General features: G+C 34.8%; 1 protein-coding gene across 4 annotated transcripts in view; it reads right to left on the bottom strand.

The window, feature by feature from the left end:
* Window positions 1–18,925, bottom strand: part of HELQ (helicase, POLQ-like) — a 42,237-nt gene that overhangs the window by 2,944 nt on the left and 20,368 nt on the right. For all 4 annotated transcript variants that reach the window (XM_005857378.2, XM_014544441.1, XM_014544448.1 and 1 more), the window contains 8 exons: window positions 16,712–16,853; window positions 16,245–16,349; window positions 13,882–14,140; window positions 12,298–12,455; window positions 9,751–9,849; window positions 6,404–6,577; window positions 3,951–4,064; window positions 2,352–2,486 (listed from right to left, as the gene is read on the bottom strand). In XM_005857378.2, coding sequence (XP_005857440.1) covers window positions 2,352–2,486; window positions 3,951–4,064; window positions 6,404–6,577; window positions 9,751–9,849; window positions 12,298–12,455; window positions 13,882–14,140; window positions 16,245–16,349; window positions 16,712–16,853 — 1,186 coding nt within the window. The remainder of the gene's footprint in view (window positions 1–2,351; window positions 2,487–3,950; window positions 4,065–6,403; window positions 6,578–9,750; window positions 9,850–12,297; window positions 12,456–13,881; window positions 14,141–16,244; window positions 16,350–16,711; window positions 16,854–18,925) is intronic.

Genomic DNA, 18,925 nt, shown 5'->3' with positions numbered 1-18,925 from the left:
AGGTGAGGGTCAAGGGCACTGGGTGGGGGCCAGTCCAGACAGAAGACTGAGGTCCACATGTTCTTGACCCTGCTCGGTTCTTTGGCACCTCTGCCTGAGATATAAACTGTCTGACATGGAAGTACAACTCCAGAGAAGGGGGTGGGGAACCTAAGTTAAATAATATTTTGTTTTTGTTTTTTCACTTGGCAGAATGGGGGCTGAAGTTGAAGTTAGGTTTGGTTACTAAACAATAAAGAAAGCAACATTTCTTGCACACCCGACTGTGTGGTCTGAGTTTGCTGCTGCCTATAAACTGAGAAAAAGTTGTAAAATGAAGTACTAATCTCTAGGGTTTAGGTCAGACCAAGGAGTAGTGCCACTGAGCCAGAAGCTGGCTCATGGCTGGCTAGTGCGGAGGGGGTGACAGGAGCCTCTCCCACCTCCATGGCAGCACTAAGAATGTCTAACTAACAGTTTAGGCCCGATCCCTTGGGGGCCTAAGCCTTTAGTCGGACATCCCCCGAGGGCTCCCTGGCTACCAGAAGGATGTCTGACTGCAAGCTTAAGCCGGATCCCCCGGGGAGTGGGCCAAAGTCAACAGGTGGACATCCCCCAAGGGGTCCTGGACTGCAAATGGGCGAAGGCCGGGCTGAGAGACGCACCCCCCCCCCCCCACCGAGTGCACAAATTTTGTGCACCGGGCCTCTAGTATATATATAAAAGACTAAAACGTAATTAGGTAAGCTTTCCAGCAGCTGAGGTAAGGGTGACCATGTGAAATGAATCTCCCAACACATCCTCTAAAAACTATACAGATCAACAAGTAAACCACACAAAACTCTTGTGTCAGCATTACTAGAATACAGAGAACATCATCAGCTTCAAATTACCCATGGTTAAAAAAATCCACCAGTTATCAAAAAAACGGCATAATCTCAATATAATCCTAACTAGTTTCCTCATTTCCATCCTTGCTCTTCAATTTGCAACCTCTGACCTACTCCTTTGCTCAAAATCCTGCAAGGAATATCTATTTTTCTCTTTCAAACTGTCTGGAAAGTGAAAGAAGTGGCGGGAACCATAGCATGTCTATAAGGTGGAAACCATGTATTGAGAATGAGACAGAAGTAGGATCCCTGGATACAACACTGATTCCCATAAGAGCTATAAATTGCTTGTGCTTGAATTTGTCTAATAAACTTTTAAAGTTTAAAGTAACTTCTTTTGGCCATTGTTACTACAGCTCCATTTGTATCCCTAATGATATACAGTCTAACTCCACAGTCCTGGCTCTACTACTTACTTAGCTATACTTCCTTGGGTAAATAACTTAATTTCTTCAAATCTCATTTATTTATTCAAATATATATTAAACACCTACTCTAGGTTGAGTACTGTGCTAGCTGCCATTGCAATGGAAATGACTATAACTCCATCCCTGCCAATCCCAAGAACTTCTAATCTAATGGAACAAGGTCAGTTTTAGTGTCGTCAAATTGAAGGTAACACCATCTCTGTACACCTCACAGGACTATTGTAAAGATCAAAGAAAGTAATATAAACAATGTGAGCACCATTAAAAAAAGTAAGATGGAAATGAACTTTTAGCTCATTCTGATCTGTATATAACCATATTGTAACAATGACGTTTTCTAAAAAAGCCAAGCAATTTCAGGCTACAAGAATGGAACTACAGTTAAAATCAGGAGGGGAAAAACCCAAATTGCTGTGGAATGGCTTTACCCACATTGAACTGGAGGGTAATGATACATATGATTGCATCAGGCAAAGGGCAACTAGGACAATAGATTATTTAATGCAAATGAAAGAAACAGAAAAGAGAAACCCTTGTAAGCAGTGAGAACTGTTTTTCAATTTGTGAAACACTAATATATGAATAAAAGGATAGAATAGTTCCAGATGGTAGTATTACAATGCAATGGTCAACATTTTAAGAAGACAAAATTGAGCCTCATTATAATGGGATGCTTTTTGTTATACTAAGAGTGACCAAAAATAGAACTATGTGAATTTTGAGGTTGTAAGCGCTTGTCAATGAAGGTATTCAAAGGTGGGAAGACCAGATGTTGAGAGTGCTGAGGAAAGGACTTCTGTGAAAAGGTTGTAAGGAGGCCAAATTCAATGAGTTCTAGGCTTCCTTGTACTTCAGTGAACTCTTGAAACTGTTTTTAAAAGGTCATTTTTCTCTTTATAGCAAGTCTTGTATCATAACAAATGCACTATTTTTACCCACATATTATGAATTTATACTTTTGTGTCTATTGTTAAATGTGTTTTTTTTTCATGTCTCAGATATAAGGAGATAACACCACAAAACATTATAAAGGTTAAAAAAATGGTTTGCTTACCTTTGCTGATGAAACAATTTGCTTGGCCTGGCGTCTTGATAAATGATCAATTGTCTTTATTAGCACTTCAGGATTTGCATTAGCTAAGTGTGCTAGACTTTTATAACCTGCATTGTATAACTGTTTTGCCCGACCCTGAAAAATATTACAAAAATCAGTAGGTTCAGAATTTGGGATTTAGAAAAAATAATTAAATGTCTTGTTGAAAGGAAAAATTTCACATGATTATATATATATATCCTATCTAATAAAAGGGTAATACGCAAATTGACCATCACTCCAACACACAAGATGGCCACCCCTATGTGGACACAAGATGGCTGGCAGGGGAGGGCAGTTGTGGGCGATCAGGAAAGCAGGGGAGGGCAGTTGGGAGGGCCCAGGACTGCAGGGGATGGCAGTTGGGGGGGGGACCAGGCTCGCAGGGGAGGGCAGTTTGGAGGGACCCATGCCTGCAGGGGAGGACAGTTAAGGGTGACCAGGCTGGCAGGGGAGGGCAGTTAGGGGCAATCAAGCCGGCAGGGGAGCAGTTAGGCATTGATCAAGCTGGCAGGGGAGTAATTAGGGGGTGATCAGGCTGGCAGGCAGAAGTGGTTAGGGGCAATCAGGCAGGCAGGCAGGCGAGCGGTTGGGAGCCAGCAGACCGGGATTGGGCCTAAACAGGCAGTCGGACATCCCTCGCGGGGTCCCAGATTGGGGAGGGTGCAGGCTGGGCTGAGGGACACACACCCCCCCATGCACAAATTTGGTGCACCAGGCCTCTACTATATATATATATATTTTAAATATACTAAAGTAAATAAAGTAAGAATGAAGAGATAACACATCAGAATCCAGAGGAATTTTATATTAAATTTTGTATTATATTCAAAGATGTATTTGAATGGTTCCAATGTGACTGCAAGATAGCCTTCTGTGCAGTGTAAGTCATCTGATATGTGCTGCAATGAGCAATGAGAAATCCATTATGGCACTTAGGCTAGGGGCATTATTTCAGACACCAATCAAAATATTCTAGTCTAATATACTTAAAATGTTCTTGCCACCTACTCGGGGGACTACAGGGGAGTGGTGTGGAGTGGTGTGGTGTGGTGTGTGTGTGTGTGTGTGTGTGTGTGTGTGTGTGTGTTTGTGTTCCCAAGCAGTAGAGTTCCTCTAATTCGAGAACTGAATAACAGAGAATAAACTTAAATTAAGGGTTGGTCAAAACAGAAAGCTGAAAAACCAGCTGAGAATACTTTCTTCTCACTCTCTTCAAAACCGTGAATAAGCCTTGTTAGCACCGAGTCACCACTACCTTAAATAAGCACGGAGTCTAAATTGACAGAAGGTAATTCTCCACTGGAGTGGAGGAAGGAAGATGCTAAGGATGAGCACACGTATACTTGGAGAGTGTCATCTTATCCCTTCTGTTATTTTTTTTTCCTCACAGTTGTGCTTCTGAATTAATGGGATTTCTAGGAAGCCACAGCAGCAATTTACTTTGAAAAAAGAAAACAGAAAAAAAAAAAAAAGACTGCCATAAGGATGTTGTTGTCACTTACCCTGTGACAAGACTTCACAGTTACTTGAAATCATCTCAACTGGGAAGCTACTAACCTCTAAAACTCCAGTCACTTCCATGAGAGGGATTAGTTCTGCCTTTACACAGTAGGTCAGTTTCTTGGTAAGTTCTACCAAAAGGGCTTTATAAACCCAAAACTCCTCAAGTTCCTGCAGAACACAAAGAAATATACAGAATTTAAATCTAGTCAGTCATTTCAAAGTTTAGTTTGCATGGTAGGGGGCTCAGAGAGGATGTTCCCTTATGTAAGCTCTGGAACTTGGGTTAAGCCAGAAGTGAACAATAATTCTAAGCAAAATTATTATGAGGACGAATGGTAGAGACTGACAAATTTGACGAAGTGGTCTTGGGATGAGGAAACAACTGAAAAATAAGTCAACAAGAAGAATTCTATTCATTTTTATCAAAATACCAGAAAGTGAATGTATAGTTTTTCTTTCCCAGATGACTGAAAACAACTCCTATTTGTGGGAATTTATCCTAAAGACAAAGTATTAACTGTGGAAGGATTCAAATGCAAGACAATGCTCAGTGCAACAATATTTAAAACAATAAAAATATTGGAAACCATAAGTCAATAACTGTTAAAGCTGTATGGGTAAAAGGGTATTCATTATATTATCTTGTCTTCTTATACTAGTATATATGCTTGAGGTGTTCAACAATAGTTTCTTTTTTTAAAGTCTCTAACCTTTTGTGAGAATGTGTGATGCATGGAGCAGCATTAGTTAGCCACTTTGTGACCACTAGGAAAGTAGTTAATGCACTAAAGATGGAAGAGTAAAAAGAAGAGAAGATAACCTTGAATAAAACTACTGAATCAATCACCCTGGAATTGCCTTAGCTCTAGCTTTCCTGTTACTGAAGATAGTCTTTTTCCTATTGTTTAATCTTTTATGGGGTTTTCTGTTACTTGTAATTAAAAGCCATCATGCCCAGCTAGCATGGCTCAGTGGTTGAGCATCGACCTATGAACCAGGAAGACACAGCTCAATTCCCAGTCAGGGCACATGCCCGGGTTGCTGGCTCAAACCCCAGTTTGAGTGTGCAGGAGGCAGCCGATCAATGATTCTCATCATTGATGTTTCTATTTCTCTCTCCCTCCCTTCCTCTCTGAAATCAATAAAAATATTTTTTAAAAAATAATAATAAAAATAAAAGCTATCTTAATTAAAACAATTAGTGTCCTATTTTATATGACTTACATAACTAGTTAAAGAGGAAAAAACATTTTAAAATATTAAAAATACATTCATGAAAGCACAAGTTGTCAGGTAGATTTTTTTTCTAGGCTCAACCATCAAATTATAGTAGCTGTTTTTCAAGTTCAACATATTCTTTTACTTGAACAAATCTACAAGGCTGAAGCCTGTATAGTCCCAATTAAAACAAAGGGATGGAATATTAGGAAAAGCATCTTTAAACACAAAGAACAACAAATACAGAAAACTTAAATAACAACTAGCTTCTTATTACTCATAATTTTTGTCTACTGCTTAGCTAGCCTGTGATTAGGGAATGTAAGCTAGTATTAAAAAGACCAGTATACGAGAAGATATTTAGAAAGATAAATTTACTAAAATAGTTATCATTTAATCCGAAGTCAAGTATTTTAGATTATTTACTCCTTAGTACATATGACAGAATTAATTGCCATACACACATACAGAATATGGAGATTTAAGATAGGGAAAATGAAGTTGATTTTATGTTTAAAAATAGAACTTATGGGGGGAAATTTTTTTAAAAATTGAGTACAGAAACAAATATGAAAAGGCTATTCTGCTATTCAATAATAAAAAATTTAAATGCAGCAAAAATGACATATTATAAATTTGTCAAAAAAATTGTCTGAGTAGAAAAGTCTGGCAAGCTTTGTTGTGTTATTTAAGGAAATTCTGAAAACTTCTTTTAGTAAAATCTTAAACAAATCCATCCTAAATGCACATGGCCAAAATAAAATTTTCTCCTTGAATTACTTTATAAAATGGGCATTTGTTGTAGAAACCTAAAGTAGCCGGCTGACACTGGAAGCGAGAATGGTAGATTACTGAGGCAATCTAAGGAATATGGTGCTAAGTAGTTAAAAGTAGCTGTCAGATATTGACAACATTCTAATCAAACATTTCACATGAGTACCATTCATGAGAAGGACACTCAGACAGAATCAACATGAGTGGAGAGATCCATTTTAAGAGTTGATTCCAAACACTTGAAACTATTAACGCTGGTTCTAAAAGTAAGGATAACTATTCTACTTGTTCATTACATACTTTAGTTGATTTTGTTATTTTTGTATCTTTACCGTAAGTATGTATATAGTATTTCTGTAATAAGCGAATAAAAACAAAAATAAATTTTAAATAAATTCTGACTGCTTTGTAACAGAATAAGTCAATGATAAGAAAATACTAACTGGTTTATGAGTTTGGTAACAGTTAAAATAAGAAGATGCACAACGCATCTATCATCTATTTAATGGAATTACCTCACAGAAATGTAACACACAACATGAGAAGGTGGCAGCTGCAGTGAGAAGACTTTGTATATATCCTCGAGGCATATTGAATTTTTCAGACACACTCCAAATGCTGGTCTCTTTGAGCAAGGCATAAAGAACAAAAGACAGGTATAGTCTATTCACTATGTTCTTGTCCACCGTCTAGAAAGACACAACCAAATAAATTAATATACTGAACCTGCTAAAAATGTACATTATATTCAAACTGGACAAAAGGTAAATTGAATGAAATTGTGCTATGGGAGAGCAAGGGTAAGGATAGAATGATTCATAGAAATAAAACTAAGTTCTAACATATGTAACTTAGATTAATTCAAATTATCATTTTTCCAAGTATAAAAAAATGCCAAATTGTTTCCAATTTAGTTAAACTTCTTTCTATAGGGAGTGTTGAAGGTTGAGTTGTGTCCTACCAAGAAAAGATATGCTCAGATCTTAACCCTCGGACCTGTGAAGGTGACTTTACTTGGGAACAAGATATTTTCAGATGTAATTAGTTAAGGATCTTGAGAGGAAATCATCCTGGATGTACAGTGGGCCCTTTAGTTAAAGCAAATTATAGTAGTTTTTTTTAAGTTCAACATAGTAAACTACTGTCCTTATAGAAGAGAGGACACAGAGTGACACAGACAAGCAGGCCATGTGAAGATGGAGGCAAACATTGGAGGGATGAGTCTACAAGCCAAGGAAAAACCAAGGATTGCCAGCAACCACTGAAAGCTAGGAGACAGGCAAGATGGTTTCTTCCTCAGAGCCTCCAGAAGGAATCAACCCTGCCAGCATCTTAATTACAAACTTATGGTCCCCTGAACTATGAGAGAATAAAATTCTGTTGTTTTAAGACATCCAGTTTGACTTTGGATGGTAAACACACAATACAATATACAGATGATGTATAATAGAATTGTACACCTGAAGCCTACATAATTTTATTAACCAATGTCACCTCAATAAATTCAATTAAAAAAAAAAGACACCTGCTGTGTGCTAATTTGTGGCAGCAGCCCTAGGAAAATATAGACAGAGAAGGAACTGGGGAGACCTTTTCATTTTCTGTGGTATGTATAGGTTGTATATATGTGTGAATGGGATTACAAATTAGATAAATGCATTTATTTAGATAAATGTTAATAAGCTTATCTACATTGTAAACTAAGAGTAAATATTAGTTTCTATGGTTTCCACATGGACATGATAAGTAAGTAATGTTTCCAAAACTAAAACACTGAAAGAGAAAAATGCTCTCTGAGGTTGACAATTTCTATTCGGTGTACCTGCTTTTGCCTGTGGCGTCTAGTGACTATTTTTTGTGAGTAGTAAAATCAGAGGAGAGAAAAAGGTTGTATTTGAAAGAGAAAAAATAGGTATAAAATCTAAAATTATATCCTCTACTATAGTAATAGAATGTTTGAGATTAAAACTTAGACTGACATATTAAAGAATATATGAATTAAGATTCTGCATGTTGATACTGGATCAATCACTTAAAAAGCATTAAGCTAAAAAACATGATAGTTGAATAAAAGTAGGAAAAGATCATTTTTTAATTTTCCAAATTTGGTGCACCTTCATTATTAAAATGGAGTCAATGTAGATTTTGTTCAAAAGGCATTTTTTAAGTCAAGAGAAATTATAAAATTATATTACAAGTCAAGATAAAATGCTTAGCGCCAATTCTAAGCTCTTTTACAAAAAATGTTTAAAGAAAAGGAGAGTGTCTTTTTCAATGTGGAGAAATCAATTTATATTTTAAGTAAAATCATGTTCTCTAGAATTATAAATAGTGATACTTTCAAAACATTAAACTAGTAAATAACCCATTTGTAATTAAAATAAATTCACGTCCATACTAGTTTAAATACGCAATTATCAATTGAATACACTTTAGTGGCTGTATTTCTTTTTTTTTTAATGCATTTTTATTGATTTCAGAGAGGAATGGAGAGGGAGAGAGAGATAGAAACATCAATAATGAGAGAGAATCATTGATCGACTGCCTCCTGCATGCCCCACATTAGAGATCAAGCCCGTAACCCGGGCATGTGCCCTGGCCGGGAATCAAGCCATGACCTCCTGGTTCATAGGTCAACACTCAACCACTGAACCATACCAGCCATGCTATTGACTATATTTCATAAAATGTAACGAAAATAAATTTTGGTGCAAGTTTAAAAAGATGTATTATTCTAATAAGATTTTGTAATTGTTTATTATTTGGTAATATGTTCCAAATTAACATGAGTTTTAAAATATAATTTTGTTTTTATTTTATATTATACAGTTGGTTATAAAAAGTTTGATTTAAAAAATGTTTTTATTCAACATTTTGAAGGTCTAAACACCAGAGCCATTTGTAAGGTAAAAGACTTAATCTAAATGTTGTGACAACATGGATATTGAAGTACTATAATATCTACTTGTAATTTCATGATACAGCAGTACACGGGACAGTTGCACCATTCAATTCAAATGAGAATAAATATCATCTTCTGTTTTTCAAAATGAAATCAGTAATATCCATGTAAATTTAAAAGATATAGGAGGGAATAGTAGTAGATAATTAGGTTTCAATGGAGTTTGGATTATCAAAGAAAATTAAAAACGAATAAAGTGTATATTATGAGGTGGAAAATGATATTAACTTAAAGAATTTTAAAGTATGTTAGCCAAAGAATTATTTCCACTTCTCTTAAAGTTAGTGTATGCATTATACACTTGCTTCATGCTTGTTGACTGAACTTTAAAGCCCCCAAATATAAAATATCAAACAAATAATATTCAACCTTTTAGAATGTTTTATGTATGTCAAATATTAGACTGGAAGTTCTTTGAGGACAACGAACAACACAATCAACAAAAACCCTAAACCTGTCCTATCTCAGAATCTCTGATAGCAAGTAGAATGCCTAATAAAAGTTTATAGAAAATATAACTTTCTCCCTTGAATTGAATTTACTTCAGTATTACATAATATCATGAAAACATTATAAATATTTTATAATGTAAGCAGTAAATAGCCTAGGAAAAAATAAATTAATAAGGTTTACCTTTCCCTATGATAATAGCCTTACATGTATGACAAAATATTTTAGAATACAAAGGTACAAAAATAAGCTATCACATCACCAACAAATAGTTTTTTTAAAAAATGCCTAAGTTTCTGCTCCTCAGATGTTTTAAATAATAAAGTGGGAATTTAATTTAGAGAAAAGAAGCGAAACAAAAAGATCAAGTCAACAAGGGAGATAATACAACAGCATTAATTTTGTTAAATGAACTTAGTTATTTAGGAAGGAAAAAAAAGATTATGGTACCTTCTTGATAGCTTGACCTGATGCCTTCTTCCCAATATAGTTTTCAGAGACTCCGACAAGAGCAACCACATTTTGTTCTGCTGGACTGAGCTGGTTAAACTACATAAATAAAAAAAAAAAAATAGAGTCATTATATAGGAAAATCTAATTGTACCTTTAAAAAATGCCATTTGAACCAAATCCAGTATTTTCTATGATATCACATTTTCTTGTTTTTAAGGATATGAAAAAGCAACACATTTTATGTACAAATACTACAAACTTAAAAATATGAAAATATAGCATATTTTAAATATATTTTTATTGATTTCAGTGAGGAAGGGAGAGAGAGAGAGACAGAAACATCAATGATGAGAAAGAATCACAGATTGGCTGCCTCCTACACACCCCCCACTGGGGATAGAGCCCAGAACCCAGGCATATGTCCTTGACTGGAATTGAACCTGGGACCCTTCAGTCCACAGGCCGACGCTCTATCCACTGAACCAAACTGGCCAGGGCTATAGCATATTTTTGTAGAATTATTTAAAGTCATGGTCACAAGTACTGTGTAATATTGGAAGGGTGGTTAGGAGAAGAGGGAAAGCTTTTGAAAGTAACTGCCTTATATACTACTGGCTAAGAAAACTTACAGGAATAATTTTAAAATATGACATTAAAAAGAAAGTTAATTTCTTGCAATTAAAAGCCACATACCACTTCTGCCTAATATGTGTTTACAATAAAATCATAATAGTTTGTACTCTACCACTTGCTTTTGTAATAAATAGAGCCAGGTCCACCTTTCCATAAAACTGATATTCCTTCTCAGTTATCAATAGTACTGGGTCTGATATATCATGCTTGGCTCTGACAGAGCTTTCAGGTAACTAAACTCTCAATCATCAGAGATGGTCTTCATGGTTTCCTTTAGATTCCAGACATCTATATATATAATCTATATATATAAAAGGTTAATATGCTAAGTGTCCATCTGACAGGTAGCGATGACATGCACTGACCACCAGGAGGCAGTCGCTCAACACAGGAGCTGCTGTGACACACACTGGCCATTTACAGATAAATGGCGCCACAGACCTGGCACCCAGAAAGCAACACTCAGCTTCCCCCAAGTAGACACAGGCCCCACCAGCACCCCAGAACCACAGCCCACCAAATCGCAGCCAATGCTGCCGAGACCCGATGGTGCAAAATGTGGCCCACAGCCCAGGCCAGTCTGGAAATGGTGGCTGTGGGTGCCAGGTAATGACGTCTCATAGCAACGCCCGGCTTGCTCTCCCTAGCAACTAGCCTCCTTGCAGTTTCTTCAGCCACATGACTTGCTTTATAGCCAGGTGCAAACATTTTACACTTTAACCAAATGTCTGTGAAGTGTTTTCCTGTGCCTCATCTCATTTGATCCTCATGGAAGTCCTGGAGTAGGTAGATAGGAGACTCAGTGGAATCCTATTTTCTTTTCATTAGCCGGAAAACGGAGTTGGGGTTTTTTTGTGGTTTTTTTTTTAGATTCTTTCTTTTTTTTTTTTTTTTTTAACATATTTTGATTTCAGAGAGGAAGGAAGAGGGAGAGAGAGATAGAAACATCAATGATGAGAGAGAATCATTGATTGGCTGCCTCCTGCATGCCCCCCACTGGGGATCGAGTCCACAACCCGGGCATGTGCCCTTGACTGGAATCGAACCTGGGACCCTTCAGTCCGCAGGCTGACGCTCCATCCACCGAGCCAAACTGGCTAGGGCGGAAAACGGAGTTTTAGAAAGCTTAAAAACTTGACCCAACTGAAAAGAAGAAATGGTGGACCTTGAAAATGACTTTAGGTTTTCTCACTGCACAGAATATAGTCAAACACTGCTGCAGTTAAATATTTTATCCTTTGTTCTCCCTGTGTAATCTACAATAATAATCTACTGCGTGTTGATATTTACTGCTGTGTTGCTGACAATTACCTGAAAAAGAAGTTGGGGTGCTTCACTGGCCAGGAAAAAGTTTAGCTAAATCAGAAAGCAGGTCTAATTAAGCAAGTTTATTCTATATCTATAAAAGGGTAAGTTAATTTGGGCATGCACGATACATATAAAGCTCTTGCTGACACCAATCGCACGCGTGTGTTTTGATCTGTCATTGTTGATTGTGAATTTGGTTGACACTTCTATTATAAAGGGCGAACAGTGATATTAAAATATTTATTCTAATTAATCTCCTTTCAATGTGCACAAATTCATGCACCGGGCCACTAGTTATAAAATAAAATGGTGTAGTCAATAAGTCAGAACAGTAACTATCTTTGGGGAAATGGAAGCAGGGATGATACTTTTTCTTTTTCCACACCTTTATTTTTTTGATAATGACATGTTTATATTTAACAGAAAAGTAATATTTAAGTTAAACCAAAAATGCTATTGTCATATTACTATTTTAAAAAATGAAAGAACTAAAGGCCCAATTTCAAACATATTTTTAATAGAAAAAGTGAACAACTACTTGATAAAAATCATATCATCATTAATAGACTAAGTAGCCTATACTGAAGAATCTTTTATGCTCACCTGTTTGAAGTATATCATCCAATCAGGGTCACGCTGAGAAGCCATATCGTAGGGAGTGGTTAGGTAAATTAGATGAAGAAGGCTTTCAAGCACAAGGCCTTCAAGACCTTTCTGCAAATCTCTGTAGAGAATGTCACAATAAGCCAAATCTATAGTTCCTAAAAGATACAAGTATTTCATCTTTCTTAATTACCAAAGGGGGAAAGAGGCGATTTTAAAAAAAGTCTTGTTTAGAAGTTACCTAAATATAGCAAACAGTATTCAAAATCTCCTATTATGTACTGTAGCATGGCTATTTTGGAGGTCATTTTGATAGTATCTATCAACATTTAGTAAGTATATACTTTCTGACCCAACTACTCTATTTTTGGGAATCTAACCCAAAACATTTCTACATATACCCCCAAATACATGACTATAGATGTCCATGCAACCTTGTTTATAATTGAAAAAACTCAGAAACTGTGCAAATGTTCATTAATAGGGGAATGGATAAACAAATTAAGGCCTTCATACTATAGATGTCTAAAGTAGTAAAAGAAAAAAGGTAAATTTAAAGGGATTAACTTGTTAAGATGTTCATGATAGCCCTGGCTGGTTGGCTCAACTGGTTGGAACATGGTCCTGCACACCAGAAGGTGGCAGGTTAGATTGCTGGTCAGGGCACACACCTAGGTTGCAGGGTTCGATTCCTGGTCAATTGGGAGGCATATGGGAGGCAACCGATCGATGTTTTTCCCTCTCTCTCCACCCCATTCTTCTCTCTCTACGTGTCCTTGGATGAGAACGTGTCCTTGGGTGAGAACAATGACAAAAAGATGTGCATGATATTTTATAAGAAAAGCAAGCTGCTAAAACATACCCTATGATTCCATTAAAAAAATAAACTATGTGCATATGGATATATGCATGTGTGTATATATAAGTATATACATACAGACATATATAAATGCACATAGATATATGCATAAATATACATAAAAATATTTGCAATTGTTAACTGAGGCAGCCCCTGGGAGAGTGGAAATGGGACAGGAATACGGAATTTTCCTTTACATAATTTCTGATTCCTAAAGATTATTTTTAATAACAGACATGTATTATTTTTCATTAAGTACATTATGAAGTGGATATTAAGAAAGAAACTATCCACTGTCATGCAACAGTCTCTAAGATAATATATATTATTTAAAAACAAAAATTTAAACAAATCTTTAACCTGTATATATCTGTGTATTATGCGTTGAAATGAAATATACAGGAACTGTTTGAAAAGCTATACACCAAATTGTTATTCTTGGTAGGATATTAATATTTGTGTGATTGCCGGGGGAGGGAAGTATGAAGAAGTGATGAACACCTTTTTCTCTATATACTTCTGCAGTATTCTAAGTTACTTGTAATTTAAAATTTTTTTCAACTTTTTAAAGTTTATAAGATTAATGTTATTAATATGAAATTACAAATCTAATTTAAAGTAACAGAATGTCTACTTTTTCCAATGCATTTCCTCAGATTTTGGTAAAGTAAGATTTAAAAAAAAAAATTTATTTTAGGTAAAATAAAATTTAGGTAAACTATTACCTTTAAAAGAAGCTCGTCCCAACTTTGTGATATGAAAACTATACTGGAACCATTCTTCGGACTTATAACAAGCATCTTTTTGTGTAAGTACGTTTTCTGTCAAAATGGTATCTTTTTGTAGGAGTCCTTTTTCTGTCAGGTATCTAAGTGATTCAACAGTTATTTCCAAGAGACTTTTTTCTTTCAACAAAATCTTTTGCTGAACACCAAAAAGGGTACCACTCATAAAGTGATATATGTCACCAAGATGTGTTGCAATCTGAAACAATTCAAGACATCATTGGAGCATTTTCCTTAATTCAAGACATCATTTTGAATATACTCTAATTAAGATGATAATTCATTTCTATACCTCAAAGATATTTAAATAAAAAATTAGTATAATATCTACATAGTTGCATATATAAAGGTAATTTTATAATGGCATTTTAAAATTAACAAGAGAAAACATTTTAAGGAAGAAGACAGTTATCATATTCAAACTTGTTATGAAAACATCTACACACACACACACACACACACACACACACACACCCCTCTTAGGTCTTTTTGAATAATTTTTCACAGTATCTCCAAAGCTGTGATCTGTTTATTCCTCAACCAATAATCACTAATTCCCACTCTGCCTTCTTCAGAAATCCTCCCATTACTCCTTTTCAGCCACCTGTGAAAACAATCTAAAAATTGTATTTAAAAAGAAATAAAAAAACACATGGAAAATACAACTGAAAGTCTCTACTGAAACAAGATCAGGCAATATTTTCCCTGTATATTACCTAAAAATAAATACAGTTTCCCACCTCTTTTTGTCTCATTTCTATCTTCTTTTCCTGCCTTTTTCTCTCTCCTCCTGTTATTCACTATTTAAAACTTTTAATGGCAATCATTAGTAATACTTAACCCTTCATTTGTTAATTAGTTGTAGAGTTGACTCTGAATTAGAATAATTTTATATTAGGCAATTTCAATGATATCAGTATGTTATACTAAAATATAGCAGTCAATAAGCATATTTCTCTCTCACAATTCTGATAATATTTCAAATGGAAAACTTTAGTTATTTCATATTAAACCAATATAAGGAATAACAAAACATATTATAGAGCACTGACATTTTTTATCCCTTCTTCTCTTAATATAGTCTTCAATTAGGCTAAAATTACACTTTTAAGATATTCTATTCTAGAACTGATACTCAGTTTGTAGATTATCACGGACTTAGTTTCTATATTGTTTTCTACTTGGTTAATTACAGTTAACACTGGGGGTTAAAAAAAATAACATTTACTTGATCCTTCTCGCTACCACCATGTTCACTTTCTACCCCTCTGTGAAAAACTTTTAGACACAGTGATTTAAACCCACTGGGATAGCCTCTGCCTCTGGCCTCCACAGCCTCTCAAAGCTGGATTCTCCACTGTTGCTGCAACCTGGAAGTTCAACCATACCCAATTCCAAAGTCAATCCATTAATGAATTCAAGCATTTACTGACACACAACCACATGCCAGGCACTGTGTTAGGCACTGAGACTCAGTGACATGAAAATAAATGTGGACCCTGCTTTCACAGGGCTTACATTCCAGTGGGGTACAGTGTGTGGCTCCATGAAGTATACAGCAGACTGACTGGATTCAGTGGCACAGGGAGGCTTTCCTGAGGAAGCGATCGGTTAAGTGAAAATCTGAAGGCTGGGTGGGAGTTAACTAGACAAAGCTGTGGGTGACTACAGACTGCATGAAAGGTTAAGAGCACTGGTTTTGTATTTAGATAAAGCTGAATTCAAAACTTGACTTTGCCACTTTGTGGCAGAGTAACATTGGGCACAAAGTTAACATTTCCTTAAGAATAATTCTAAAAAGGAAGTTTAACTCAGAAGTAAACTTAAAAAAGAGAGAGCTAATTTCTATTCTTAGTAAAAGAGTATTTTCCTGTCATGCCTTTTTTTTTTTAAATGTTTTTTTAATTTTCTACCTAATAAAGGCTATAGTTATCTCATAAATGTTTAAAATACCTAGAATGGTCACAGGACTATAGGTGAACCTTACTCTTAAAAAGGGCAGAAATGCTGGATTATCCCATATCAGGACCCGTTTCTTCACAGCAATTTGTGTATCCATAGTATCCACAAAACTCTAACATTTGTAACTGATGCCCAGTTATGATGTTGATTTCTCATATTTCTTATAACTCAAAGATTAAAAATGCACATATAAATCCAGATTCAGATCTATCAGGTCACAGACTGTTCTTTTCCACATCAAATTAAAGTTAACATTTTTTCCATACTTTACAATTCTCATAACTATTTAACCTCTATTATCTTAGGTAACAGTAAAAAGATTTTAAAATATTAAAATATACCTTCAAACCAATCAATGAGAGAAACAACGTTTGGATTCCCTTGGTGAATTCTTGAACAAGATGGCTGTAACAGTTTTCCAATGGTCTGCTTATTAACTCCAATGCCTATAAAAGTTAAAGCAGTATTAAGTTTTGTGTTATTATAAAGAATAAATGGTGTTCTATATAAAATTTTAAATTTTTTGCATATCTTGTGGAGGCAGGGGAAGATAAAAAAAAAACAAAGACAAAAAAAGAACGTACAGTTGTGCTCATGAATATAGAAGATAATTAGGAAAAATGCTTTTTATTGTTTGCCTAAAATACAAAAGTATTCAAACTACTCTTTCTAATTTTTAATCACAGAGAAGGAAACATTATTTAGAGAAATATTAATAATTAATTTTTAAAAGATGATCTCATAAAAGTGGTAGGCCAAAGTCCAAAAAAAGACAAAACAACCAACTAACAACTAGAGTGAGTGTTACCTGTTGCTTGTCTTTTTCTTGCAATATAAGGATACTCTCCCCAACAGAATCTATTCCAGCACGGCCAGCTCTGCCAATCATCTGTTTATATTGACTTCTCTTTAAAAATTCCTTAGCAACATAGGGGGCTCTCAAAATAACTCTATGAAATTGATAAAATTAATTAAAAGTTATATTCCACCTATAGCGATAGCACTTATTTTTTAAATTCTTAATTTCATTATATCTATGTAATATTAAATTTAATAACATATTAACTTAAAATAATAGAAAACTAGTATTTACCAAAAATCTATGATGTCCTAGGTTCTTTATGTACATTATCTGTAATTCTTACAAAACTCCTTGTAATAATATATATATATATTGACAAGGGGCTAATTGGTTTATCTCAACCCACAAAATTAGTAATTACCAGAAACATAATTTGAACTTAAGTCCGCCTAGCTGCAAAGCTTATGACCAATCCACTTCAGCAACAGTTTTTTTTTATTTTATACTCCATAAATAAAAACTCTCACCATGTACCACCAACATATGCAAATTTATTGATGAATTTATATTGTTGTCAACTATATACAATTGCAGATTTCAACTATTTTTGACCTATAAACAAGCTGATTTCATCCTGCTCACATATATAACAGTCTGTAGCCAGCTTTTCTGTTAAAAGATGAGAGAAAAATCTATGGTATTTGCCTATACTGATTAACCACCTCCTTTATTTATAAATCTCAATGAACAGCCCAGATTAACATTTGAAAAAAAAAAAAAACTAATGACATAACAGAAAAACAACAAGAACATAAAGAAAAAAAGTCTGATAGAAGCAGATAATACAAAACTTAAAGAACTTAAATTCTAATAAGTATCTATAGAAAATCCTTGAGGGTATTGCATTCAAAATCGACAGCAGACCTTATTTAAAAAAAGAGCAATAAAAGAAGAAAGTTCTTGGAAATTAAGAAAAAAATTTAAGTTCATTTAAAAAAATCAATAAAAGAACTGAATAATTAATAAACATAGTTAATGGGATATAGTTATATAGAAGGTAAAGATTGCAAAAATGTATGAGAAAAGAGATAAGAAAACTCAATCTAGAAAGTTCCAACTCTGAAATTACAAAAGCCGAGAGTGAGATAATGAAACGAAAAAATAATACAATAACCAAAAAAATTACTCTAAGATTATGAAAGGCATAAAACTTTAAATTGAAAACATATATCCAAGTGCTAAGCCCTAAGAATGAAAAGTAGCTAAACTGGAATGGTTGGGATTGTAGAATTAGTTTCCAGGGTTCAAACTTTGGCTGTGAAACTCATTTGTTGGGCCTGAAGTTGGGCAAATTATTTCATTGTTCAGCACCTAAGTTTTCCCTTCTATAAAATGTGGATAATGAAATATAACCTTCCTCAAAGAGTTGGCGTGGAGATCTATTAAGTCAATGCATGTAAAGGTACTATGGTATAAAGGAGGGAGTGCAATAGCTTGCAATTATTATTATACACTATGACAGAATTTTACAGTTAAAGAGATAAGTTTAACGGATCTGAAAAGAGAAAAACAGTGAACCTACACAAAAACAAAAATGAGCAACACTGGCTCCTAAAAAACAAGAAACAATACTGAAGTCGCCAAGGAAAAAAATTGAACCTAAAATTCTAGTAAGGTGTTAAAGTGTGAGGCTAAAATAAAGACATCTTCAGTTATGGAAAGACAAACTTTTTTACCCCAATATACTAGTAGTACTTAATAATTACTCAAGGGTGGCAAGAAAAAAAACAAAAGAATCACAAAAGGAAGATGTGGGATACCAGAGGCAATGGTAATCAAAACAAAAACCAAGGATAATATACAAGTAAGTTTAAATAGTTACTGATTATAAAATAAAAAAATGTAAAAATCTGGAACTACAATTTTAGTTAATTGCAACATACATACATAAGGCAGTATAAGAGGATATATAAATGGCAAAACTCATGTACAAGAGAATATAATTATTGATTAATTCTACAATGACAAAAAAATATTTTCATTACAACTGCTAAAATTTTAACAGTTGGAATAAGAAAAATAGAATAGCCCTGACCGGTTTGGCTCAGTGGATAGAGCGTTGGCCTGCGGACTCAAGGGTCCCAGGTTCAATTCCGGCCAAGGGCATGTACCTTGGTTGTGGGCACATCCCCAATAGGGGCTGTGCAGGAGGCAGCTGAT

The sequence above is a fragment of the Myotis brandtii genome, unplaced genomic scaffold, assembly GCF_000412655.1.
Source record: "Myotis brandtii unplaced genomic scaffold, ASM41265v1 scaffold111, whole genome shotgun sequence".
NCBI classification, from domain to species: Eukaryota; Metazoa; Chordata; class Mammalia; order Chiroptera; family Vespertilionidae; genus Myotis; species Myotis brandtii.
Note: the sequence above shows the minus strand (reverse complement) of the source record. Positions and strands in the feature narration are given on the sequence as shown.